Here is a 26,848-nt window from a genome sequence, read left to right as displayed (position 1 = left end):
TCTTTGGAAGAAGAAATCTAAACATATTTACAGCATGGCCAGGCACACTTGAGCAACTGGTTTCTGCCTGTGGGTGCTGAGCCTCTGACAACCTCTAGCCAATCTGCCCCCTTGGCTGGAAGTTTGAGGCCTTAAGGGAGCACAGAGGGGAAATATGCAGACTTTGAGAGATTCACATTCCTCCCAGGGACCTCGGGGACTGGTTGATCTCTACAGAAGGATGGTATGTTCAGCATGACTGAAGTATTAGCTGGCTCAGTCCCGAAACCTCAGAACATTGTGTACACTGCTTAAATCCAGTTTAGTCATCGCTGGAGGAAGGCAAGGCTGCCCTACGAGAAAACAACCCTGAAACACACCTGTGCTTTGTCAAACAAGAAATGCTGAAAGGTTTTACTTTAACTATATTAATTTCCTTTTCCTTTCTTTTTCTCTTTTCTTACTGAAGCTGATCTTTTCCCATTGACTAGATTTCTTTATGACTGTTCTAGGAAGAATCACAATCCTATAGGTCTATCTGTATATTGAATGGGACTGTGGCAAGTGGACCTGATTAATGTCCCCTACAAGGAGAAAATGATAATTGGTGCTTTTTAATTACAAGTTTCCTTGCATTATGGTCTAGTTTTTCAGCTCATAATCATTAGCAGTATAATAGAGACTTAAGTAAATTGCTGCCTTTTCCTCTTTTGTACTAGATATAGGTCAGATTTTCATGTTTAGTGGTTATTATCTCTGACACTAATTAGTGTACTGACTTGCTGACAAAGGTCACACCTGTGTTTTCTTCATTGCATACAAACGTGAATAAGGCTGTGTGCTCCCACCAATTGATTTCCTAATTGCTGTGTTTCTGGACTCCTTTCCACCAATGCAAAGTCACTAGTTTGACTTTACACCTACTTTGTACTTATGTCAGTGAAAGACAAAGTTGAGGGCAGAGGAGTGTCAGGAGCTATTATGTCCACAGCACATGTCACCCAGTCTGCACTTCATAAATCAAAGCAACCATGCTTCATGCACCATTGACTTTTCAAGCTCTGTGCAGTTGCAATCAAAGGGATGAAGTTGTTGCCTTTCCATGAGGAAATGGGTGGAGCTTTCATTCCCTATCTTTGACCAAAGCACTTACATGGTTTTAGGCCCAGCAGATTGTTTCTAATAGCAGGCAAAATTGATCATTCAGGTACTTTGATGCAGCCCTTTTATTTAAAAAGAAAGTACAAAATTCTGTTTCATTGAACAGAGGAGGAATTGGACAATAGGAGACAATTTATCTGCATGATTTTCAATCCTTTCAGCCAGCACTTACACCAGAAGCATTCCGCCAGCTTTTTTTTTTCTTTTTTTCTTTTCGTTTTCTTTCTTTTCCTCAAGGTCATTCTAGTAGAGTTTATCTGTTTCTGCCTGGATTTAGGAGAAGACTGCTGTCAGACCATAGGAACATAGCTGCTCCGAGCAGTGCCCTCCTCCCCATATCTACAAAGCCCAACATTTCAGTCAGGAGAAACCCTGAATGCTTTGGCTTCTCCACAGGGTCTGCCCTTCTGCCTTCTTTCTTAGGGGTGGCTGTTTTCATTTCATCTGCCTGCTTCTGTAAGACAGCTTGTTTGTTTCTTCTACAAAAGAATATCCAATGAGAGCTAACATCAAACTTTTTGGGATCAGTAAGCTTTTGCCTAAACCCTGTGTCTGGATGGCATTAGGGCTAGTTACTCAGCATGTGTTTCCATGTTAATAAAGAGTAAGACCTTTGCACACACTGCTAGAGATGAAGAGCAGGAAGATGTATTGGCATTAGCATGAGATGAGATTCTCACTGCACAAGCAAAGTTTTGCTAAATGCTTCCCTCGCCTCTAAAGAGAAATACCCTGTTGACCAATAAGCAGTATGCATTGCTAATATTGGGCTAAATTTCTCTGCATTCCTTGCCCTACTCATCATATTTAACCTTGAATTTATTTGTAGAGAACTGCACAGCAAATCCCATTTAAGACAGGAAGAAACAGAAAGAAAGCCTGGACATCGTGTGTTCTCTTGCAGTATTGTCCTGGACAGTTTCCAATCTGTTAATGAATGAACACTGACATCTAAACCATCCCCAGGGGAGGTTCAAGATCTATCTGAGTTCAGTAAGAGGTTCCTAAATAGCTGTAACAAGCCCATACTTCAAAAGAAATACATTTTGCTATTTTTAAAACATGAGAATTTTGGAAGGCTTTGAATATCAAGATTAAGTCTCTGTCTAAATGCAATGTAAGGCAGCACTGACTAGGCAGTGTCTCACTCAAATTTGGAAGTTTTTCATATTCTAAAGTCTGGATTTGATGCTCTAAAGAGGTAATGTATGACTGTATTTAGTTTACTTTTTTTTTTTTTTCCCAGAGCAGACTGTGCATGTATTTATTAGACTCCTTAGTATGTCTCAATGGATTAATGTGAAAAATGTATTACATTGTCTATGAGCACTTGAAATTTTGACTCAGGGTTACTGGTTGGATAGATTACTGAGCAATGTTTAACTGAAAGATTTAATGATACTCTGAACAAGACATGACTCATTCTTGAACAGCAGGGAACAGCTCCTATATGTGAAAAAACAAAGTCATATGGCTCCATATGGAGTCATATGCACAGCATGAAGCTATTTGCATTAGATACCAATATAAAATGGCTGTGGAAGCTGAACGGAAGGGTCAGGGCAGCTGGGCAGGTCTGAAGACTTTGTTATGCATCAGGTCACTAAAATTACAAAGTGAAGCTGATTGAGGTATCCTAAGTGCCTCACATTAGACATCTATTTACCTTGGATGTCTGAACTATGAGGTTACTTTGCTCTCTACTACTCTCACTGAGAGTCCTGTTCTGAACTGCCCTTTGGAGGACAGTTTATCACCTATAATAGGTGGTCTAAGGAGCATAGATTCTATATTTGGCCACCTGGGTGATTAGTACAGTGAAATGTTATTATGTCTTTGTGCTAAGGTTTTCATCTTAAAGTGGTGTACAGATTAATAATATTGGAGAGAGGGAGAATATGAAGTCCAGAACAAAACCCCAGTTTTGGAGGCACTAACATTTGGCTCTGGATGCTGGGTCCAAACCTGTTAGAAGAGGGCCAGGAGGGAGCTGGCTCTGGATCAGATGCTCATGCTCTCAGAGCAAAGACATCTGAGAGAGACATCACTACTTTCTGGTTGGTGTTGGTTGATGTTTTGACCTCGTACCAGCATGATCTAGGAACAATTCCCATTAAGTCTATTGATGTGAGTCTTTCCTCGAAGGGGACACTCAGGAAATCTTACCTGAATTATCTTTTAAAGTAGATTATTTAAATTCTATTAAGTCCCTATGCAGATATTTTTATTCAGAATTAAGTGACATTAATCTGATTTAGTGTACTTCACTCTGAAACTGAAGAAAGCGAAATCAAATGAAGTCCAGTTTAATTCTGAGTAACAGCATTCATGCAGGACTCTAATGTAACTTCAGTAACAATGTTCAAGTCACACTTGTGATTAATTTGTATTAATGTTTCTGTCTTTTCCTGTGAAGACAAGGGACAATAAAATTGTCATGGATAACCTGACCACATGTCCCCTAAATATGGACCTAGCTCCTCCTGAATGTTGGACAAGTTGGTTTGGAACTCTGGATCTGAAGGTTGCTGCTCATTCCTGTTCTATGGTCAACGCTCTTTTCTCTTTATTAATCATTTATATTAAGCACATCAGTGTAGAACCTAAGCATCTGTCCAGGCAAGAGCAGAAAGGTACTGCTGGCTGGTGTTAAAGTTCCTGTGGCAGAGCTGTCCGTGTGGAAAAGTTGATGTGTATTTGCCTGTTTTAAATCTGTGGCTTCAGCTGTTCTGTATCAGGAGCACTAAATTTACTTGTAGATTTAAAATAGGTGAATGATTTGTCAGCTAAAAGGTCAGGATGCTTGCTGTTTATTTTGTGCTTTGCTTTTCCTGATTAATAGAAAATTGTCTGGATCATCTGATGCTACTGTCAAGGACTTTTGGTGTAATGCCTGTGCAGGCAAAATGTACAATAGTGCCATTGTATCCCCTATGCCTTCCCCCAGCTTTGCATTTTATCACAGTTGCACTCTGAAGTACTCCAGCACTCAGCCAGCATATATTCTAACTCACAAAGGTCTCTGCAGAGGGAGGAATATTGACTTCTCCATCATGTGCAGATCAAATTTCAGCCTTTTAGAGTTTTGTGCAATTGCCAGGTACACTGAAATCCAGATACCAGCTCTTGCAACCTTCCTGTGACTTTGGCAGCATGCACACGGCTGTTCAGTGTAGCTCATGGACTCACCTCTTCCCCAGAGATGGACGGCATCGCAGATAGGTGTGCACCAGCCATTTTCCCTATCTGGATCCAGTGTCAGGTGTGACACTAGCCTAAGAAGCATCAAGAGGGTTTGGCAGGCCTGAGAGGCACCAGTGCAAATTCACAGCATTCAAACTATTTCACCTAGGCTGCATGGTAAATCGCCTTCCCTGGGAACAGGTCGGCCTCTGGGTGTCACCTTGGCAGCACAGCTCTAACTCTGCACACCTGGCTGATGTGGTTTTAGCCTGTTCTGTGAATCAACATGACCTGGCAGCCATGCGGGGCCTGTGCTGTTGTCCTTCAGCCCTAAGTTGCAGGGAGACAGGTGGAAGTTCGAACTTCCCCTGCCCCTGGAAGTGTGTCCTCTCTGAGTGTATGTGAGAACTTGATGTGAGGAGTAGTATGGAGCTGTTTCTCCAGAGATACCTGGCAATCTAGAGGCCTGTAATAAATAAAGAGAAGTAATGAGAGAGGGAAAGAGGAAGATGAGAAGGACAAATGAAAGCCAGCAGCACTGTCTGCTGCACAGGGCAGGGGCCAGCGTGTGGGGAGAAGTGATGTGTTGGAGGACAAGATGGGCATGTCTGCAACTTCAGAATTTGTGTCAGAGGGTGACAGTGAAGTCATGGGGCAGGGAGATGCTGAGAACACTATTGTTTCGGTGTTGGGCAAACAGAAGATAGGCATACAAGCACTGTGGCAGGAGTGTGTTTATTCAGGAAGCTCGTGCTTTCTTCTGTACCCACAATCAGAACCAGCTGAAGCCCACTAGGAAGCCTCGGCCTTGCAAGTGTTTGTTGGGCTGCTGTATACACTGAGTGGGCAGGGGGCTTGTTTGTTTTTTCTGTGTGAAGTCTCTCTCCTTTGTGTTTAATACTGTACAGATAACAAGCCAACAAAATAACATTAAAGCTGTTCTCACACATGCACAGAAAACTATGTCACAATTCACGAGTTCAGGCACAGCTGCTGCCTCATTTGTTTTAAAGCTTCGAAGCATAAAATTGTAAGCAGGCCTGTCCTGCGGTTCTTGGGTCTTCCCCAGGAGATCTCACTGACAGCACCGAGAGACTTGTGAAAACCTTGTGGAAATCCAAATCTCACATAATGTTCTTTTCTCATGAAAGTACAAGCCTTAAGCTGTCCTGAGCTGTGAAATTCTGATGGGGGCATTACAGAGAAATGAACTGAGTCTCACAGTAGCTCTGGGAGAGAAATATTACTTCTTATTTTACAGCCTGCTCAAGCACTGTTTTAAAAAGGCATTTAAATGCCTTCCTCACAGATTCTGAAAGATTAAAGTCATTATTTTCAAAAGCAGCTCCTGACTACAGATACCTATTTCTAGTACCTGCAGGCCTGTTGTTTCTCAAAATGACTGCATATTTATATGTAGGAGACTGAAATATTAAAAATAAATAGGTATGACTATATTCTCTTGTCTTTTTGTAGGACGGATGGCAGATAAATTATCCAACAAAAGCATTTACTCTAGCAGCATGGAATGACTCAGAAATTCAAAGACACTTCCTTTTTCCAACTGACTGGGATTTGCCTTCAGAAGAGGATTCCCAAGTGGCCAGGTGCACCATGAAGCTGAGGCAGGTAGCAAAGCTCACGTCTCTTTTTCCCTAGAGGCTGGCTCCAGCCTTTGCTCAGGCTGTATTCCTCTGTGGAAGAAGCCTCTGCTGAGCACCCAACTTCAGATGCAAAACTTTTTCTCTTGAGGTCACACCTTTTAGGCCGTGTGTTGGCTAAGTTAGGTACAAACAGAGGGTGGAAAAAGCTTCAAAACTTCTCGTGAATTGCTTACAGTTTAACACAGCTGAAAACAAGACATTGGTCACAGTTTCAGTTGTAGCCTCTGTTCCTACAGGGAAAACCTGCTATTAAGAAAACAACCATTATCTTATCTTCATACTCTGGAAACACTAACACCAGCTCTGTATAATGATTCAAAGGTCTGCCTACTTACTATGAGAGCTATAAAAAGAAACCTATCCTAGATGATTGAATACACTTTTACATGTATTTAAAACATTATACTGTCTTTTAAACTTAAAAAAATGACGTAATAATGGATGGAGCAATGATCATAATTCATTTTCACAAGTGTTGAATTGGTCTTGAAATGTAAAGAGAAAAACAGTATGAAAGTTATCTACACCTACTTTTGAATTAGACTGCAAAACCTACTAACTACCGTATGCCTGGTATAATGCCTAGTAAAATGGGAAACCAAGCCCTGACTGTGATACAGCTGTAGATAAGATAGTAAAGTATTAAAAAAATGATGTTGTATATTAAAATATTTGGAGCTAGTTTGGAGCAATTTGAATTCTGCTCACATATTCCTCTGCATGTTGGCTAGTAAATAAATTAACTTTGGCATTATCACCACATAAAGTATCATAAAGTTGAACACTGGTATGAAATAAAGACACTCAGAAAGATCTCATTAACAGTTTTCAAAAGCAAGAACAATGATGTAAAGGGTAAAAGCAGTGACAAGGCTGTAATATTTTATGGCACAAGAACAAAAACCTTTTGACAGAGGGAATTATCTTTTTTTTTTTTTTTCTGTCTGCTGCAAACTGGCAAATATGAAGTGTAAATAAAACGACCTCTGACATGGTATGTTTCTTCGGGTAACTGCCTAGTTTTTTGGATAACAGACCTTTTTTGGCCATTTGTGTAATGTTTTGATACCAAAGCACTTTATTGTGTCTGCTTGCATATGCATTTCCTGCAGGTAGTGTCTGCTTCTATGAAGCGATGTGGTCAGAGATTACGGGGGTAAAAATTTACCTGCAAAACCACCACATACAGTTTACAAGAAAAACCCAAAGCAAACAGAGCATTCTCCAGAACTGGCTGCTTATAAACCTTATAAACAGCCGCAGGCAAGAGGAATAAACAGGTTTTTCTTAACACCGGTGGGAGGAAACATGGCCCGCACTGGAGCATCGAGGCCAGCGTGGCTGATGGCCTCAGCTCCTGGCTTTGCTCAGCGCGCTGCTCACAAACTCAGCCTCCCTTCCATCGGGGCACTTGTCATTCAGTGATGTTTTCCAAGTGACTGGGCGAAGGAGATCATTTTATAGTCCCTGCGTTGATCATCTAGCTTCCTGTGAGCGGCTCCTCATTTCGGGGAGGCATTTCCTTGTGTCATCGCTCACCACCTGACTGAAACTTTGCGAGCGGGCTGAGGCGATTCCTTCCTCCCGGGGGTCCCCGCCCTGGCAGACTACATCCCTCCCCCGTCCAACTCCCCCCGGCCGCCCACCCCGCTCCCCTCACACCCACCTCACCCCTTCCACCCTCCCCAGGCCTCAGCCCGCCTCCCTCCGCCCGCGGCGGGCCCTCTCCCCGCTCCGCCCCTCAGCCCGGCGCTGCGGCGGCGGCTCCGGCAGGCCCGGCCCCCCGCGGGGCCCGGATTGGCGGTGCCGGGCAGCCCCGCCGCCTCTCCTCCCCTCGCCGCCGCCCGGCGCGGGCCGGGGGCCGCCGGGGCCGCGCCGGGCAGTGCCATGAGCCGCGGGTAAGGTAAGCTGAGGCGCAGGGCGGGCCCCGCCGCGCCGCCTCGGCCCGCCGCCGGGCTCCATTCCGCACCGCGCCGCGGCCGCCGGGGCTGGAAGCGCTGCCACCGCCGCACCCGCGGTGTCCGCGCGGCTGTGGGCACGGCGGGAGGACGGGGCGGCCGGCGGCGAGGGGAGGCGGGCAGGGCAGGGCCTAGGGCACGGCGGAGGCGGCGCCCGCTGGGGTGGCCGTGAGGGGACCGGCCGTGAGGGACCGATCCTGAAAGGACCGATCCTGAGGGGACCGGCCGTAAGGGGACCGACCCTGAAGGGACCGATCCTGAGGGGACCGGCCCGCTGGGCTCCCCTCAAGGAGCCGGCCTGGGGAGCCCCGGGGCTCGGGCAGCCTCTGTGGCCGCTCAGGGTGAGTGGTGCCTGGGTCGGGGCTGGCTGCACCGCCCGGGGCTTGAGGCGTTTATTTTTACCGTTGGGCAAGGTTCGGCGGGATGGAGTTACTTCCCGCTTACATCAGTGTAATTGAGATAAAAATTTGGCCGCGGTGGGATGTGCAGCTTGGCATGGGCGCTGCTGGAGTGGAAGGGATAACTGAAAAACAAGCAGTAGAGGAAACTGCGATGTTTATTCTTGATGGAAGGTGAGGGGAGGATTTTTAATTTGCTCTTGGTATCAAGAGAAGAGAGATTTTCTGTCACACAAATTTGTTTCCTTTTTCTTGTCCTAGGTGTCAGCTTTTTCAGTTTCTGATTCTCTTTTAGTTGTCAGTGTCACTGAGTTTTACCCCTCCATTGCAGCTCAGTGCCTAACTCTGTTTACAGTGTCATTTCGGCATGTGCTGAAGTTCCTTCTAGATGTCTGTGCTCAACTTCTTGGTGATGTGTATCTGTCAGCAGATATCTTAAGGAACTCCTCCAATAGCCCATCATTTGGGGGATTTTAGTACACAACTCGATTTAATTTAAACTTTTGTAACTTTCATATTGAAACTGCAAGATAAATTATTGTAAGATTTCACTGCTCTAAGACTATCTTCTGTTAAGATGCTTTGTCATAGTCCTCTGTCTTCACACAACTCCTTTTTCAAGAGGTTCTTGCCTGCGTAACTCAGGAAAAACAAGGCAGGCTCACAGTCTCAGGGGCATATTTTTTACAGAAAAATGTAGCTGTATTTGGAATTTTAAAATAACTCTATTTTCCTAATCTCTGAATAAAATTCAGGCAGTGTGATTGAGTACCTCCTTTTAATTTTCTCTGAATTGAAAATGTGCTGAATTAGAGGTAAAAGCAGTTTAAGTTGAGCAAAGAAAGTAAACTGACGTTTTTGGTGTTAGAATTGACTTTTAAAGACTCGTGTTCTTTTATAATGTATGAGAGGTTACCGTTCTGATTGACTTCAAAGCTGATCCAACAAGCTGCTCTGTTGTGGGTGGCACGTTTTTCATATTCCAAGTAGGTGCTGATGTGTGTGGTAGTGTTTCCAAGCAGGGTTGAGTAAAGTTCTTTCTCTTCTGAGCAAAAGACCAAGAAGATAATCCTGTGTTCAAAGACGTCTTTTACTGAACTCTGCTAGGCTGCTGTACAATATCACCTGTGCATTGTATTACTAAGCTGAGTACATCCCTTGTAAACTCTGCAAAGAACTTCTTTAAATGACCTGTGTTACCTTTATTTCAGAAAAGAAAATCTATTCATGAAATCCGAAGTGAGAACTTGAAAGAGGACACAGCCCAATGAAGTACTTTTCTTAATTGCTTACTTTTTTTTACTTTGGATAATAACATAATTTAGTAGTTTCAAGTACTAATAACAAATGCTTAGTACTTTGTAAGTAAGTAAACTCTAAGACAACTATGTTACAAACTAAAGAATGTGAAGCTGGAAACCTAGGCAGAATATATAATGCCAATAATCTCTCTTTTATGGTAGAAGTGTGAATAAAGCAATGGGAGACAGTGAAACTAATCTAGTAAAAAGAGAGAAAGTAACAGGGATAAACTTAAAGTCATGTAGCTAGAAGAGTGAAGATGTATATTTGAACAGCGTGTTAGCTGATAGATTTGGGGATTGTGCTGCTCTAACCTCACCTTTCTGTGCTAACTGAACCTGATCCTTTAGATGAAATAAGAGTAAAGAAATCTCTTGTGGCATGCCTGAGAGGCCACCAACCTTACGTTGTGCGAGTTGGACAGATGAGCAGGCGTGAATGTGTATAAAGGCACATTTCCTGTGCTGTTGTTCCCCAGTCCTGTTCTTTGTGTGATATTGAGGACCAGGCTCGAGCCTGTTATGGCCCATGAGCTAGGTAACTTGTGGTGCAGTGTAGCTGGTGGAGCTGGCAATACCGGCCCAGCAGTTGAAGCAGGATAACACTTGTTTATTTGAGTAAATTGTAAGTTTCAAAAGAATGAGAAAGAGGTTGAGTAAATTCTGGTCTTACACACATGGAAAAGTCACTTAAATCTCTGGATTTTTCTTCTTTTCCATTGGCAAGTTAGAAATGTTGATATCAGATGTTCACTGTGAATACTAGTGTTAATTCAGTGTGCTTTGAAACATTTATCCTTGAATAAAGGCATCATGTTCTAGAAGTCCTTACTGCCCTAAATGAATCAGTTAGATGACAACGTGTTTTGGGAAAGAGGAGCATAATGTAGGCCGAGAGGTTAGAGAAATAACAATAAGAGTTAATACTGTGAGCCTTCATGAGTGCATACGTGGTATTTGAAAAGGCATAATATATTCAGAATAGAAATCAGCTCTGGAAACGCATAAGGATGTCATGTGTGCCCAATAAAGGGGATGAACAATGACTTTTCTTACTCTAGGTAATGCAAAGTAGACACTAGAAAGGGTATGTTGTGATTTCAGGGAGGAAGACGGTGGCACTGTGAAAAATAGGGAGAATAATACTGTGTGTCAGGACTGATGAAGAATGCAGCACTTAAGGGGCAAATGAGGGAGTTAAGGCAGTGTTGGCTTTGTGCCGGCAATACAGTGAAAGACCTGTTCAAAAAAAAGCCTCCGTATGAATTTGTCTGAGTTTTTATGTACTTCTCTCATATTGGTGGTCCAAGAACTCTGAAGGTCAGAACCGGCCTTGCAATGCTGTCTGCAATTAACCCTGTTCCTGGTGTCCCCTTCTTGATACAAGGGTTGAAGTTGGCCCTGTTTTGAGCAGGGTTTCTCTGTGGGCTTGTATGCGCAAAATCTTTTTCTTTGTGGGCTGGAATGGAAACAGCAAACAGAAGACGGGTGCAGTCTGGGAACAATTTTTCTGAATCCAGCTGATTTTTCTGATCCACAATCGTGGCTTGAGGGAAAAGGAGTCTTAACATTTAGGGAGCAAAGGCAGAACTGCAAAGTACAGTGTTGTCTGTTCCTCAGAAACCTCTCTGTAGTGAAAGAGCAACGTTTATGGCTTTCAGAGGTACCATAGTGAATAGTGAGAGCTTTAGGATTATCGGTTAGCGTTTTCCGTTCTGTGTTTATTTCCTTCAGTGCACTGATGCATATTGTTATGGTACGTGTAAAGATGTTTTTGATTGCTGATTAAAAAAAAACCTGTACTACTCCATTATTGTAGAGGATTGTGGTTCAGATCCACAAAGTAAAGGATTTGTTTTTCTTTCTAAAACAAGCAGTTGAATTCAACTTCTTTTCTTGATGTGTGAGACAGAATCCCAATTACAGAGTCATAAAAATATATGACCCAATGCACATGTCTGAGTTGTGAATTATCTGTTCTTGGTCAGTTTAACGTGTTTTTTTAAGCTTCTGTTAGCATGTCAAACCCCAAAACTTGAAGACAGAAAGTTAATAATTATCGGTCAAGATCCCATTGCAGCCCGAGGCAGCAAAACATGAAGATTGTGCCCCAAATGGCCGTAGCCTCTGTGTGCCTGTTCCCCAGGAGTGTTGTGAGGACTGAGGTTTAAGCACCTGAAGAGTTAACACTTCCGTGTCTTTTTCCTTGGAAGATCTGGAGGTGAATGGAATTGTCTGGATTTGGGCCAAGTTCTGCACAATGTATGTCGCAAAGTACCTACTTAATTGTCAAATGAAATGTAAAGTCTTTTAAGGTGATATTTAGGCTCTTTCACACAAGTCCTTTATTGGAGTAATTTTATATTAGAGGCTGCCATTTACTAACTTAGTTTGAGTTTTGAGCATGCTCACAGAGCACAAGGCCCCTCTTTGGCAAGTGTAGTAGCAGTATGCCCAGTGTAGTACGAGACTTCCAATCAGACCAGTTCTGTAAGGCGTTGTTTGCCTGTGTTGCTGTTCCTATGCCGTCTGCCTTCTCTGTAGTTTTCTGCTGTGGAACAAGGCTGTTACAGTAATGAATTACTTGGGATCTCCAGGGCAATGGAGGTATCCCTTTTTAGACCTGATTAACAGATGCATTGCAGTTTCTTTAGTGGGAGTCCTTGATGACCAGTATCTCTGGGAAATAAAAAGTGAGTGTCTTAAGTTGAAGTTGCTCAATTAAGGCATCTGAGAGGAGTTGCCTCAAAACTTCCTGTTAGCCAAAGCCATTCCCGAGCCCGTTGGAAGTCCTGGGAAAGGAGCAGAGGGAGCAGGTTTTGACTACAGTGGGTTAGAGTGGCTGAAACAGCTGCAGGGTAAGTTTTCAGGGTAAGTTTTGCAAGTGTTTTTTCTTCCTCCTTTGCCCTCTGCAAGAAGAGAGGTTCTGAAGTGTCGGATTATTTACAATTGTCTTTATTCTCCGGGTACACAGAACTATTGTCTCTGATTAAGCCTATTGTTAATGTTTGGAAAGAGTTGAGAATATCGTAGTGGAAAAGGGCATATTCTCTGGTCTGTCATCTTGCCTTCCTGCTCGCCGAAGTTCCTAGCTCCCTGTTTATTGACTTTTTCTCCTACCTATTTTAACTCTGTCCTCTCCAAACAGCAAAGTATGTTATTCTGCTGTGCAAAGACCAAATCAATACATAGCAGCGTGGTTAAGTTAGTATTCTAGAAGACAAGAGGACTGACGGACAAGGGATAACAGAAGATCAATAAAACATAGTAGACAGTGGTGTTTTCCCATAAAGGCCAAGAGGGTAGCACAAATGAATCGTTGTATGAACCAGGCTTTAATATTCATTACCTCGTGTCTCTGTGGTTTATAAACTGTTATGCTCTCTGACCCCATTGGTGTTGGATGACAGGAAATAACCAAGGGACGTCCCTCAGTGCTGGTGGAAGCATTGGGTGTCCTGGACTGCTTATCGTGTCAATGCAGGGTTCTTACCCTTAAGCTGTGGGAAGATGGGATGGTCAAGTTTAAAAGAAGATCTCTTAAAAGAGTATGGAAATGCATATTCGGGAATTAGGACACTCTTCAAAAGGATCTGTTTGAGTCCTAAAAATCGCTTTACTGGGTTTTAGTAGCTTATGCAGAGGAGAGCTCTAAGACTCTAGAACTTACTCTGGATTTAGTGCGTTCTGTTTAAATTAACTTCAGTTATATATATATCAGAAAAAAAGAAAAAGCAAAACATATGTACGAACCAGGTTACTGTCACCTTTGACACTGGAGATTTCAAAGCAGATCAGAGTGGGCTGAAACATGTAACTAACCTGTTGTAAGCTGTAATGAAGTTATGATCTGAAAGTAAATAGCTGCAGAAATAATTTTGTGTCACTGGAAGTCAGGATTAAGATTGGGCTCATAAAACAGACATTTTTTTTTCCTCCAACGTAGCCCAAAGAATAAGGCTTCTCTGAGAGGGAGGGAGATAGTCATGCTGACACTTGTATGGTGGCAGTTTGGTTAGGAAGCAGTGCCCGCCATGTGAGACTAAGCAGACAGTGAAAGCTCTCGTCTAGGTTTAGCACTCTCTCTCTCTGCGTGTAGCTGTTGTGTTGAACCTGTCTGCCCGTGGTTGTGCTGTGTTTGAGAGCGTATCCTCTGGTCGAGACTGGGAAGGCTGGTCTTGCAGCCGGGCCACACAATTCCTGTAGTACCTTTCCTGCCCACAGGTCACCTCCCACTTCATGTTCCTGTCTCGTGCCCCAAAAGGATCGAATGCAAGGTGAAGACTTCTGCTCTGGCTGCCTTCCAAACTGGCTATTTCCATTCTGCTTGCTTAATACATATCTGTGGTTCCTGTTGCTTGGAGGGGCTTTACTTTCTGTCCCAATACTCTTGTGTAATGCTTGGGGTTGAATGCATAAATAAATGTGTTTTGGTGGTAAATGAAGTGATCCATATGTTGCTTCTCATTTCCTTACTGCTGAAGTTTGATAAGGCTTATCTTTGTAAGACTTTCTCAGTAGCAGTTCTTTTTTTTTGTCTAATTGCTTTCACAATTATTCGTTTTCAGTTTGCCTTGAAGTATTAAGCAAATGAATTGGGAGAAGGAGGAAGAAATAAGGGGAGATAATCCTAAATGTCTGTCAGCTCAAAAGTGTGCTAGTTAATAAAGGCTTTGTCAGGTCCTTAATAAACCTTCTGAACAAATGCATGACAACTCTTGTAGTTTTATGAAAATGATCAAATTGCTACTGTTCTATTTATCTGTTACTTCTGTGAATAACAAGAAATGTAGATGGAGAAAGGAGACCAGCTGTGCATGCAAACCATCTCCTGTTTTGTGATTCCAGTTATTCACTTTACAACAACAGGCCTAGGTTTTCAGGATGCTGTAACACTGTCTAGAGGTTACAGACAAGCTGAAGATCTGTGCCTGACACTTCTAGAAAAGTTCATGGACTTTGAGAGTAACCAAAAATATTAATTTAGGGGAGTTTTGTATTTAAGAGCATAAAATGTTAGGTTGTAAAGACCTTGGTTTCTTTTGTCACGCAGTTTTGAGAAGTGTTTGGTAGCTCTTTGTGAGTATTGAACAGATATTATAAACCCTTCATTTCTGAGCTGGGACAACTTTTCAGTTTCATTTTTAGTAGCCAGATTTCTAAAATTCTAGCTAGATATTTTTTATTCTTTCTGCCAAACTAAAACTTCATAATTAAAATCATATAAATGAGGAAATCACTGAATTGTAGCAAGAGTGTTGTTTTAGTACTTTACTTTCCCAGTGTATATTGTTTTTAAAATCTGCTTCTTGCATCCAGGTGCCACGAGCAGTGTATTTAGCAATGGAACTGCTATGGGTTAACTGCAGATTTCCTTCCAGTGTGAACAGTGGCTTTTCAGGCCTCTCCCTCCAGCACCCCTAGCCAAATAAGTGCAGATTTGTGAGATCCATTCAGATGTCGCACTAGGAAAGCTGTTGAGAAGGCGTTGCCAGTTACGGTCTAACTTCGAGTCCTTCATGGGGCTTAGGGGAACTTCTGAGGGGATGTAGAGGCTGTTCTATGGTTTAATGGAGAGCAGTTTGTCTCTCTGGATGGTGGTGAATGCAAGGTGAAAAGATTTCCATTCCACATCTAGATTTTGACTTTACTCGTTTTATTTTTTTTCGGTTTCCCCAAAAGAGCAACCAGTCCAGTCTGTGAAATCTTAATTATATATAGCATGGCAGAGGCAGCACGTTAGAGATGAGTGCAGCTTCCTCATACTCCGGTCATCAACTGTTTTGTCACCCTATCCTGGAAGACAACTGCAGCTGCCACCCATGCTTGGCTTCTCTGACTTGACCTCTCATTAATTAAAGGCCTCACTTAAACAACTACACCCCTGATATATGGTGACGTATGAGGAAGAGAGTACGTATGCACTCACTGAATTATTAAAATTGTATGTAATTTAGAGCTTGTATAGCTGATTGACTCTATTTAACAAAGAGCATGTGGTAGATTTATTAAGCATGTATATATATAAAAAAAACAAACATCGCCATGTGTCTGAGATTAGAATCGCCTGCATAATACTATAATTGAAGAAGGCAGGATATGGCTCAAAGACAGTTATTTCCCATTGCCTTTTTGAATCCATCTGGTGGTTTTCGCTGTTCTTTTATCTCCCAGCAAATCGAGACCTTAACGTTGATGACCTAAAATTAATTTCCTTGAAGCTACGTTAATGACACTTCCCTTTCTATGAGCATGCATGCACAAAATGTAACCCACATACAGGGGTATGAATTACTTCTCATGTATTTTATCAAGTAGTTGAGACTATAGATGTTATTTCTGGCTGGAATACTAGAAACTTTTACATTGCTGAAGGCATTTGCAGCTTTTGCCAGACAAACATATACAAGTTGGTAACTGTTTATGAAATAGCAAATATCATGGGCTGATAGAGGGATGATTTTAGTCCTTCTTTACATGGAAGTAACTGCAAGGAAGAGTGAAAGTAGAGAGCCTCTGTGAGTACTAGTTGAATTTAGAGTAGAGCTGGGGTTCTTCTTAGCTATTTATTTATTTATTAAAAAAGCTAATTTTTTCATATTGCAGTATGATTTCAGCAGGCAACCATGGAATCAGGCACTGACCTGCTACCCTTTCCATTTTCAGCCTATGGGTTTGTCAGATGGGATTCCTGGAGACAACCACCTCAATTAACGTTTCCAAAAGTAAGATCTGCCTGTATGTTTTACAGCTCCATATGTAGCTGGTCAGAAACTAGTACGTGCATCTCAGGTGTAAAGAGGCCTGGAGGAATGATTTCACTTCCAGATGTTGTCCTGTTAATTTAGTCTACCTGAGGTCTACTTTCCACTAAGATAAGGACCCATGTCTGTGTCTGCTGTATGAATGAATTATACCAGATAGGAATAAATAATTGCTTTCTGAGCTGAAAGAAAATGAGTAATGGCTGTCTGTGTTGCTTCCTGCATTATTGATCATTGGAAGCTACTTTTCACCAAAGACAGTGAGAACATTTTCCAAGGAGTGCTGAAAACTTGAAAAAAAATTATTAACTAACCTGAGCTTTTTAGAAAACTTTGATTTTTACTGTAAGTTCATGGCTAGATTCATGCTGTGGTAGACCTATGCTGCTGGAAGAAAAAGAGGAAAACACTGTTCCTGTTCTTCCCAATCATATTTTGTTTACTTCTTTTGAGACTCTGCACATGACAAATCATCTTTCTAAGGGTGTTACCAGTACCCACATTTTGTCAGAGAAAAACAGAGTAGGAAGGATCCTCTTATGCTTTTGTTGTGCAGGGGTGTGAACAAAAGGGCTTTGAGGTATGCAAAGATGTCAGTTTGTCATCACAGTGTACTCTTTTTTTTCCTTATGACAAATACGGTGTATTTATATCTGCTTTTCTATGATTCTGTTAATTCAGATTACTTGCAAAATTGTTTTTCATGTATCATCTGCCATAGTTTCTTTGCAATTAAGATGAAAAAAATTGTGGGAGGTGCTCATCATTTTCTGACTCAGTTGATTTCAATAAGAATCAAGCCTGTAAAACAGCTGTTAAGGTCAGGCAATCTGTAATTGACCTATAATATGTTGAAATTAAAATGTATTGCAGTTTTTTGGAAATACAAATTACCCAAATCACGATTTTGGAAGGAAAAAAAAAAAAAGCTTAATATATTAAGCTGAGCCATTAACTATTGCACTGTTATGTGTCTAATATAAGAAATGGAAGAGAATGCAAATCAAGCTGGTGGCTTTGATTTTTAGTGTCCTGTTTTTGGCAGTGATCTCTTTCATGTTCTAGAGAACAAAGTCCAGGGAAGATTCGTGCCAACTTCTGTCAATTCATTAGGTGACATCTTGAAACATCTAGAGTTTTATAAATACTATGTGAAAAATAGGAAAATGCATATTTAAATGGGAACACAAATATGAATGCTTCTGAATACTTTTACTTCTTTTGCCTTAAATACTTCTGCCAAAGTTGTCAAGTATTTGAGTGTACTGTAATAGGATGGCTAGGAATTGTATGGATGTTTCAGTCCTGTGCACCTGAGGGTTTTTTGTCTGTTGTAGTCCAGTATTTTTAATCATAAAATGCTGAAACCACTCTTTAATGCAAAATTAATCTTTGAGAGACTCTAGTGAAATATATGTAACAGTTGCATGGCCCTAGAACGTTTTTGTCAAGCTGAAACAAGACCCCTTATGTCTTGATAGTTCAGCTGGGAAAGTCTGGGTTGTCTGTCCTAATGCTTTTAATGGAGCTTCGCTTCATATCTTTGCTTATCAAGGTTTGACTGTATTTTTGTGTTTGGTGGTTTGTTTTTATTATTTGTGTTCCACACAGGGAGAAAATCAGCTTATTAGGGCTATCTAGGTTCTATTTCAATTTTTTCATAGTCTTGGGAAAATTTCAATATCTTGGACATTTTCCTACCCTCACCACTCTGCACTGCGTCCTCCATCTGGAAAGCTGCAGTGCTGTTGAACTTTTGCATTTTAGTTTCTAGGTACTTGGATTGAACATAAGTCTGAATGAAATGGAATGAACGTTGCCTGAAGCAGAGAGAGATGCCTGATACTTGCCAATTATGTGCAGAGTTTGACATTTTGACATTCGTGGGAAGAGGCTTCTTCAGAGTTGACTTTGCATTTTATTAACCTTCTATGGATCTTTCTATGAATTAGAAGTTAAAAGAATTTAAAGCATAAAAGCTGTTGTTGGTAGCTTATGATTTCTGCACACTTGTTGCTAGAAAGAGATGGACTGTGTGCTTCTTCAGCTGTTTCAACTCAGTCTGGTTCTTAGTCTTTGCTATTGCCCTTATAATAAGTTAGTGATTCTATGTGGTCTTACTTGTACAAAGCACTATGTGAGTGATAATCTTCACCCTCTTTATAATACTGGAACTCAAAATAGCATGTCTACCTGCTCGGGTCCTTCAAAGAAGTCTGGAAATCTAGTCTATAAACCATTTCCTTCCAAAATCAGATCACAAAGAACTTTTCTTTGGTCATGTGGTGCTGATTTACATTTCTTGCCTTTGCAGGTTCCAGGTAGCACGAATAGCTGCTAATACCTATCTTCATTAATTTTTCATCGAATTCAGTGGGAGGCGAGGCTACTCAATGGGTGGCATAGTAGAGCTATTTGCAAGACTAACTCTCTTAACAGCAATACATGAAGTAGCAGGAACAATTGAAAACCCAGTAATCTTGCAGAAATTTGGGTTTAGTCTGACTAAACTTTGGGTTCAGTTACTTCTGAATTACCTTTGTCCCACCAGTTCTCAAACTCTTGATTGCAACTCTCAAAAGACGATGTTAAGATGCAAATTGCTGTTTAGTGACCCTTTCCTGGGCTTTTCTGTCTTTTGGACCCTCCAGGGATTACAGTTTCAGACTTCTGAGAAATTCTGTATTGTTCTATCTGGAATGCATTTTTTTGTTTTGCATTTATCAAAGATGCTTTTTGTTTCCCTTAGGAAGATGAGACTGAAGTGAGCTTGTGTAACCAACTCTACCAATCATCCTCTATTTTAATGGCTGTAGCTTGCTATGTATTTTTGGGTTAGTTAACTTTCTGATGTTGAGTACAACTACCTTTGTAGTTGTGTGTGAATACTTGTTTATTTGTATAAGATTTCTAAGATAGATGAAGCTCTCCTTCTTCCCATAGAAAATGTAAGCTTTCTGAAAGAAGCCTTATTTATTTATTTTTTTTTTTTACCAACTGCCTGGGGATTTGCCCTCTAGAAGTTGAAAAAATACCACCAAAGCTGGAGGATGAGAGAGATCAGAACCAGATAATCCTCAGATAATGACTACATTGTGCTTGGGGCATGCCAAGGTCCTAGGCATGTGAAGGCATCTACATTTCTGTGGGGAGTTCTGTATTTCTTGAGCTTCTCACAGGCCGTAGAGCTGTTACAAAGGCAGCAGGAATGATATGGCTGCGCTGGAAGACCTAAACATAATGTGCTGCTTCTGTCCAAAGGTACATCATTTAAGAAAAAAAAAAAACAACAAAAACATTATGGGTATAAAAGCACATTCACAGATGCACGGCAGTAAAGGACTGCTGACTTTTGTATGCATAAAGTTGTGAGAAGTTGGCAGGTAGAGCAGAGGACTTGCTGAGTGCACCCTAACTGCAAAAATGCTGCAGCTGTTGGGCGTGGTTTGGTCTGGGAGAAGTTGAGTAGAAAGATTCTTCTCCTCCCCCCCTTTGTTTTTTTCTTGTCTTCCGTCACCATTGTGACCTTGTGGAATATACTTGGACAATAAAATACATACATAGGGTATCGCTGGTCTGTCATCGTTCTGTAGCTCTTCAATTTTTTTAACCTTTTTTTTTTAATAGTCACTTTGCTGCTGAGAGCCGTGTGCTTGGTCCAAACCTAAATGCTTTCTAACGTTAAATGCTTTAGTGCTATTTAGTTGAACCTGAGAACCCCTTGTCTCTGATTTTGAAAGCATCTCTGAGAAATAAAGAAAAATGACTGTGTATTGCATTCTTATGATAAAAAAGCCCTAAAGCACTAGTTCTGCTGTTAGTCCTCTGCAAAACATGAAGTCAGAATAAAGACTGTAGATCTGAAATGTATGATTTTATGAATCATTAAAAATCCAGTGCAAAAAATAATGTCTTTAGATAGCTATGGGGTACGGTTTGCTAATCTGTAGATTCCATTCCTTTTTTCAATGATCTTTTATAACTACATTTTATATGAAGACCCAGACTTCAAGTTATTAATTGGCACTGCTCATCTGTGTCTAGCTTCATGTGGACAGATATTTATTTTTAATGTTGTCCTTTCTGCTGTTCTCTTACGAAGGCATGTGGTGACTGTTTTAATTTTGCAGTTGCTGTGAACATTGACTGAAAGTCTGTGGGGTGTTTTTTTGTTCTTCTTTCCCCCCCACATATCCCTAGTCTTCAATTTAATGATTAAAGCTATCTTGAATTAGCTTTTCTGTTACCTGGTTCTTTGGCTGTCCTGATTGAGTGGAGTGGTGTTGATTAGGGTAGAATTGTGTGTTAATGCATCTGTCTTGTCTAGATGTATCTTATGTTTGTGCTTGGTTGTATTTTGCCATTTTCATGGCTTTGAGGGGAGGAGGGAAGCAAGAAGGAAGTTCAAGAACATAACACCTCACAAAAGACCTTTTAAGAAATGCACCGTAACAAGACATGAGTTTTAGTTCAATGTAATGTGGGTATACAATATGATTTTTTGTTAGTGAAGTGAATGTAAATATACCAAAGTTCCTGAACACTCACTTGCTACCTGCCTGCAATTTTACCTATTGATGTCCATTTGAATTGTTGGGAAAAATGAGTCGAACACAATTCGGAAAAGCTGCCCTAAATCCTAAATTAAAAGTGGCTTGATTTTCTTTGTTTTGGAAACATGCTTCTCTGTAAGTCACTTAGTCAAATTTTCCCCTAAAGTTTTTTATAGTGACCTTTAATTTAATCAGTGATGTGGACAGCATTTTCAACTGTGGACTAATCCAAAGAGGTTTTAGATAATCTTTCATCAGATTAATGAGGAGTTGATTCTTTTTTTCTCTCCACAGAGACAAGGAGAGAGTTACAGTGCTGCATAGGTTAGTATTGTACCTCACTGTTTGCCCTCTCAATCAGATGTAACTTTTAGGGGGGTGTAGATCTTTTTGATTTTTTTTCTTTAATAATGAACAAATTTTCTGTAAAGATGCAGACATTGTACAGCACCAGGTAATTCTGATTTTTTTCTCTCCTCCCTTTTAGAAGAGAACAGATGCAGCAGTTGTTTATTGCTCAGAATTGTTAGGGACTGGTGGATTATTTTGGCTTGGCAGGGTGACCCCGAAGAGGCTGCTTTCAGCCAAGTAGTATAAGAGAAGAGAAGGGTTGAAACAACTGCTCTCCTAAGTGGAAAAAGCTGGCTTTGGGCTGTGCCAGAAGCTGACCCCTCTCTCTTGGTGCATGCTCTGTTTCTAATGCGTTTATTTCTAAATCCCTTGCTGCAGGAGTTTTCAGATCAAAGTCTCTAAACCTTTACTTTTCTGGGGTGCTTCTCTTCTCACTCATGACCAAATTAGTTTTTGGGGGGTTGATTTTGATCCCAGCAACTAGTTACCTGGAAAAATAAGTATTGGAATGTCCTTTTTTAAGATAGCTATATGTGATATTGCAATTGACTAAATCTCCAAAACCTGTGATGGAAGGGGGATTTGGTTGTGTGATTTATTCTTTTATTACTTTGTTTTGTTCTGTTGAGGGAATGAGAGAGCTTGTATAGAGTGCCTGTGAACTGTTAAATGCTGAGTTGACTTTGGTATACTGAATAAAGATCTTTTGGATAGAAAAATGCTACATGTTGTTTGCAATTATGAATGATAGAGAAACAAGAATGAAGTAGCCGATAGGAGGAGAGCAAGTGAATGGAGAAAGTATAATGTGCTAGAATTTTTATTTGTTCTTTGTGCGAACTAGGAGTAAACCTTTAGTGAAAATATGCTTCCTTGCAATTTGCATCTACTGCAAAGAGCAGAGAACGTATTTTTGAAAGTATGAGGAATCTGTTAAAAATAAAATCATAGTTTATCAGCTGACTATGGTAACAGCAACTTCCAGATCCTACAGCAGTTCTTTCCCCAGTGCCTGACTAACAGGTATAATACTCAGTGTATTGGGGCTTCACCAGAAGCATTGTCACTGGTGAGGAAACATCAGTAGAGGTTGTGTTGAAATTGTTTTCTGCACAGTTCGAATTTTCAAGGGAGGATAGTGCATATTTATCTCATTGAAATGTTGGAGACTTGTCTGTAAGAAAAGAGTTCTTGAAGCGCTGCAGGTGAAGAACCAGATTGCGGGCTCAACGTGTGGCTGACACTACAGACGCTCCCTTCATGCCTCTTCTGACTTCTTGGAATTTCAGAGAAGCAGTTCTGTTGCAAAATAATATTTCACCTATAGCAATTGGAAAATGCTACGTTAAGATGATGGTAAGGCAGCAGCCTCTGTCTAGACATGTCATCGGATTGGTGGAGCTGCCTTCTTGCCTCTGTGTTGACAGCTCCCAGCACTGGGGACTTAAAAGCACTGTGCTAGCTGCCAGAGGCATGGTTTCCCAGCTAGTTCTGTGTCTTATGCTTTGGCAGATTTGCTGCTGCCCCTGTTCTTAATCTGGTGCTGATGGGAGCTGCTTTGTTGGCTGCAGACTGTGGCTTGCCTCTGAAGCCCAGCAGAACAGACACGGTTCTGCCCACGGGCTGGAAGGGACGAAGAGCCCGGGAGTTTCTGCTGTCCTGCAACTGCAATTCATTCTGTTTGCAGTAAGCTCCTCGTGTTTCTGTGTTCTTGTTTTTAAAAAGAATAAGTGTTGCAATAAGTTGTAAATTACAGTGACTTCTCCGCCCACTGCTTACTGTTCTTGTATGAGTTATTGCATATTTTCTCTCTTTGGATTAACTTCTCTTTTTCTCCTACTAGAGGAAATGTTCAATTTCTTTTAAATTATTTCACTTCAGTCTTCAGAAAAGACAAGTGTGTTTTTTTTTTTTTGGACAACCTTTAACTGCTTGCTTTTTTGTCAAAATTAAACTCTAGTGCAGCTTTATGAAGTTCTTGGTGCAAGTGATGTGTCATGGAAGGAGAATGGGAAGGAATAATAAGTAATCTTTTGGTGAAGGCAGAAAAACTAATGTGGTAGCTGACCTTTCTTAGGTCTTTGGGGAAAATGTTAAGATAGAAATAGACCCACTTGGCTAACATCTAACAATTTTTATCATTTTTGAAGCATTTTAGATACAAGCATGTAGTAAGGACCTTTTTAATATTGCTTGTCTTCAAAATTACTGGGATTTTAAAAAGACTATTTACTTGCCATTGCAATTTTTATTTGACCTTTCTGTCCTAGATTTTGGTAAACAACCCCTCTTGTACCTCTGGTAGATTTATAGTTCTCGTTATAAATGAAAGGTCCTAAGCAAGATTTCAGGTATTCCTGAACATAGCTAAACAATGATTATTTAACTTGGATTTTTCTAATCTTAAATGCACTTGCACAAAAACAGAATCCTTCTTTTATGAGGCTCAGAAAGAACTCATAGAGGTATTTTACCTGTTTTAACTGATTTGGTTGACCTCTGCTAGAGGTACGTGTTATGGAAGAGCTGTATGTATATATTACAGTGTATAGAGGGTGGCACCACCTATGTTGGCTATCGGAAGTATTTGCTGTGATCCTAGGGTTGGCTCCCGCTGAACACATTGGCCTGTATTCTAATGTTACTTGACTGATATCAAATTCCCCATTTCTGTGCTTCTTGCAAGCCTGTCTTTCCCTATCTGTAACTCCAGATTTTCTGTATAAAGGTTTTACAATTATTTTGTTCCTCTGTTTTTCCCTTCTGTATCTCAAATCCAGCTGCATGAACTTTCTTCTCGCTCTCGTTGGACAGGGAGCTTTAAAGCATTATCATCAGGCTGGGTAACCAGATCCCTGACACACAGATTTCACAGGGCGATCGGGTGATGGTAATTACCAATGGTTTTTGTGTAGTTCATTTAAAAGTAATGACTAGTGGATGTTAATGTATTCCATGCTTAATACCTATTATTCCTTTAACTCATTGAGATTCCAGAGGAATTTCATTTGTGATAATAAGAAACTTGAACGGGAATAGGAAAGGATGTTGAAATTTGCTTTTTGTGTCCTTTTTTGTCTCTTATGGTATAAACGAGTTCAATGAGATGAAATTTACGTGGCAGATAACGTCCCATGAGCTGTGATCTCCGCTTCAGTGAGATCATTCTGGACTAAATACACTGGAATTAGCTTTCTAGGCTACTTCTGTGGCAAAGTGGTGTAAGATTACTGGAGGTGTAAACTTCTGATTTAAAATGTTGCCTAAATCAATACTGTAACAGATAGGCTCATTAATACTTGTGGCTTTGTTTTGAAGGACCTGAAGTGAAGACTTCTAGCTCTTAATAGATGGAATTTTCTCAGGCGGTGAGTTTTGTTATTTATTTTAAGTGAGTTTAAAGAATAGCAACAATCCTCCCATATCACTCAGTGTTTGAAGGAAGATACTGCCTAAGTCTCTATCAAATCAGCTGGAATTTGTAATTTCTGAGAGCAAATATGTATCTTGGGTCAAGTTGCCTTGTGAAGGTAGGTATTCTTGAACTGGGAGACATTTGGCGTGCTTCTAGCCTGGTTTAGGACCAGTGGCTTAATGCATTGGAGTCGTCCTGTCCTATGTTAATGTAACGTCTTCCGTAGCAATTCTGTCACACCAAGTAGCTGTTGCAAAGATAGTCTCAAACAAATTCACTACTCCTTGCTACACAAATGGAGAGTAGATTTAGTGTATGAATCATTTCCCTGTCTACAAGTTGAAGCTTGGAAATGACTATTGAGTAACCCAAAAGAAAAAAAGATCCCTGTCAGTCCTAAAGAACCACATTTTTCCCTGGCCTAGGAGATGGTAATTTCCCAAGAGGTTTGCCTCTTGAAAGAACGATGGCACAGGATTGTGGGTGAAAGCAGAAGTGTGACCAGTTGGAAGCATTTTTCCCTTTGAACTGTGGTGGCAATCTGCATGAAGTCAAATTGTGGCATTATAAATAATCAAATTAGTGGCTTCCTGGGTAGCATTTAGGGCTTGTTCTTCTGATGCAACTGGCAGATAAAGGGAAAAGTATTAAAATGTTTTTAATAACCTGTAAGACTTTTTACTCAGCAGGAAAGAAATTCCTGTTTTGTATAAAGCACTTTTTTTGATCTGCATTTAGCAGCAGTAAGCCCCCAAAATACTCTGCCAGGTTTTAAACCTTGCTACAAATTTTTCTGAACGTGTTCTCCTGATAGGGGATGCCCTTTCCCCCTTGTGTGGATGTTGCATTAAGTCACAGCAATGTGACTGGAATTGTCGGCCTGTTGCAATATGTGTGAATTTAGTTACCCAATCTGTTCTGTTTCTCCAACTGAAGGATTACAAAAAACATTGAATTGCTCTACTGAATTTCCCTTACTTAATTCCTAAATGTGGCTAAATTGAACTGTGTATGGGGTGGGTAGAATACTTGTGGTATGTGCAACTTTGACCTGTTCTTTTAAGATGGTTCTTGGTTGGTGCTTTGTGCGCTGGTTGAACCATTTTCTAAATCATTAGTGTGAAAACAAGTGGTTTGTTTCGTCCGTGAAGCTGACAGTATAGCTGTCTAAAACAGGCACTTCAGTGTCTTTTAAGAGTGAATTCTTATAAAAGAAAGCTTGCTTCTGCTGAGGTAAATATGTGACAGTTATTCTAACTTGTGAGCTCTGAAAGCATATGCAAACAGAAGTAAATCTCAGTCTATTCTCAATACCTGGAAGAGAACTGGATGTTGTTTTTTTACCCATGGACTTCAAAGTGATAAAACCTAGTCCCTCTTGTGATGCAAAAGGTTTGAGTAGAAGGCATTTGTACACATGAATTGCTTGAAGTATTGTTATTGCTAGTTTGGATGTGCATCAAAGTTTGCCTGACAAGGTGAGAAAACGTCCAGGTGTGCTTTGTGCACCGTGGGGTTGTGAGCCATGAGAGGGAGTAAATGCTCGGTTAAACATCCTGGATGCATCCAAGTTGCATCCTAGTCTGCAGACAGGAGAAAAGCAGACTTATTTTGAACATCATATTCTGTTCTTTATACATACACATATATATTCAATGAATCTTCTAATTGCTGATATCCCTCTAATCAGCAGGGAAGGCCCAGTGCTTTAGTCGTCTTTTCAATGTAATCTGCTTTGCAAGCCTTATCCTGCTTTCCATATGTGCATGGGCTCCCTACCCCCCATAGCCGTGGTTGCAACCAAAGGAGTACGTCCCAGGTTGAAACCTAGCCCTGCCCACCGGTAATGCAGAATCAAAAAGAGTTCTAAAATTTCCACTACCGTAGCCAGAAGTCACGTGCTAGCAAAATGCAGGATTTTTTCTTGAGTTCTCTTCTTCCTGCACTGTGGATTGAGCTGTTCTGTGGCTTTCTGGAAAAGCTGTAGCTTCTAAGTGTTTCCTTTGGCCGAATGGCTTCTGCTTTTCAAATTGTTGATCTCTTTGTTAGAGAGCAGAATGGACATAAACATACATTCCAGATATGTCATACACAATGGTAAACATACAGGTAATTAAGGTA

The 26,848-nt window shown here is 40.9% G+C and overlaps 2 protein-coding genes across 7 annotated transcripts in view; both read left to right on the top strand.

Annotated features, from left to right (window-relative positions):
• The window catches only part of PECAM1 (platelet and endothelial cell adhesion molecule 1), a 44,728-nt gene extending 37,745 nt beyond the window's left edge, over positions 1–6,983 (top strand). Inside the window, exon 16 of one of the 2 annotated variants that reach the window (XR_007708989.1) lies at positions 5,800–6,983. The gene's annotated coding sequence lies outside the window, so the exon portion shown is untranslated. The remainder of the gene's footprint in view (positions 1–5,799) is intronic. The other variant, XR_007708988.1, reaches the window with a different exon arrangement.
• A 780-nt stretch (positions 6,984–7,763) lies between these two features.
• The window catches only part of TEX2 (testis expressed 2), a 49,956-nt gene continuing 30,871 nt past the window's right edge, over positions 7,764–26,848 (top strand). The window contains exons 1-3 of one of the 5 annotated variants that reach the window (XM_050714422.1): positions 7,836–7,890; positions 9,555–9,615; positions 16,311–16,369. In XM_050714422.1, coding sequence (XP_050570379.1) covers positions 9,611–9,615; positions 16,311–16,369 — 64 coding nt within the window. In that variant the 5' untranslated portion in view covers positions 7,836–7,890; positions 9,555–9,610. Of the gene's footprint in view, positions 7,891–8,086; positions 8,518–9,554; positions 9,616–11,854; positions 11,907–16,310; positions 16,370–26,848 lie in introns of those variants that run through there. The other 4 variants (XM_035558954.2, XM_035558953.2, XM_050714423.1 and 1 more) reach the window with 4 other exon arrangements.

This window comes from Cygnus atratus, chromosome 18, assembly GCF_013377495.2.
Source record: "Cygnus atratus isolate AKBS03 ecotype Queensland, Australia chromosome 18, CAtr_DNAZoo_HiC_assembly, whole genome shotgun sequence".
Lineage (NCBI taxonomy): Eukaryota > Metazoa > Chordata > Aves > Anseriformes > Anatidae > Cygnus > Cygnus atratus.
The sequence above is the reverse complement of the archived record's forward strand: the minus strand, read 5'-3'. Positions and strand labels throughout refer to the sequence as shown.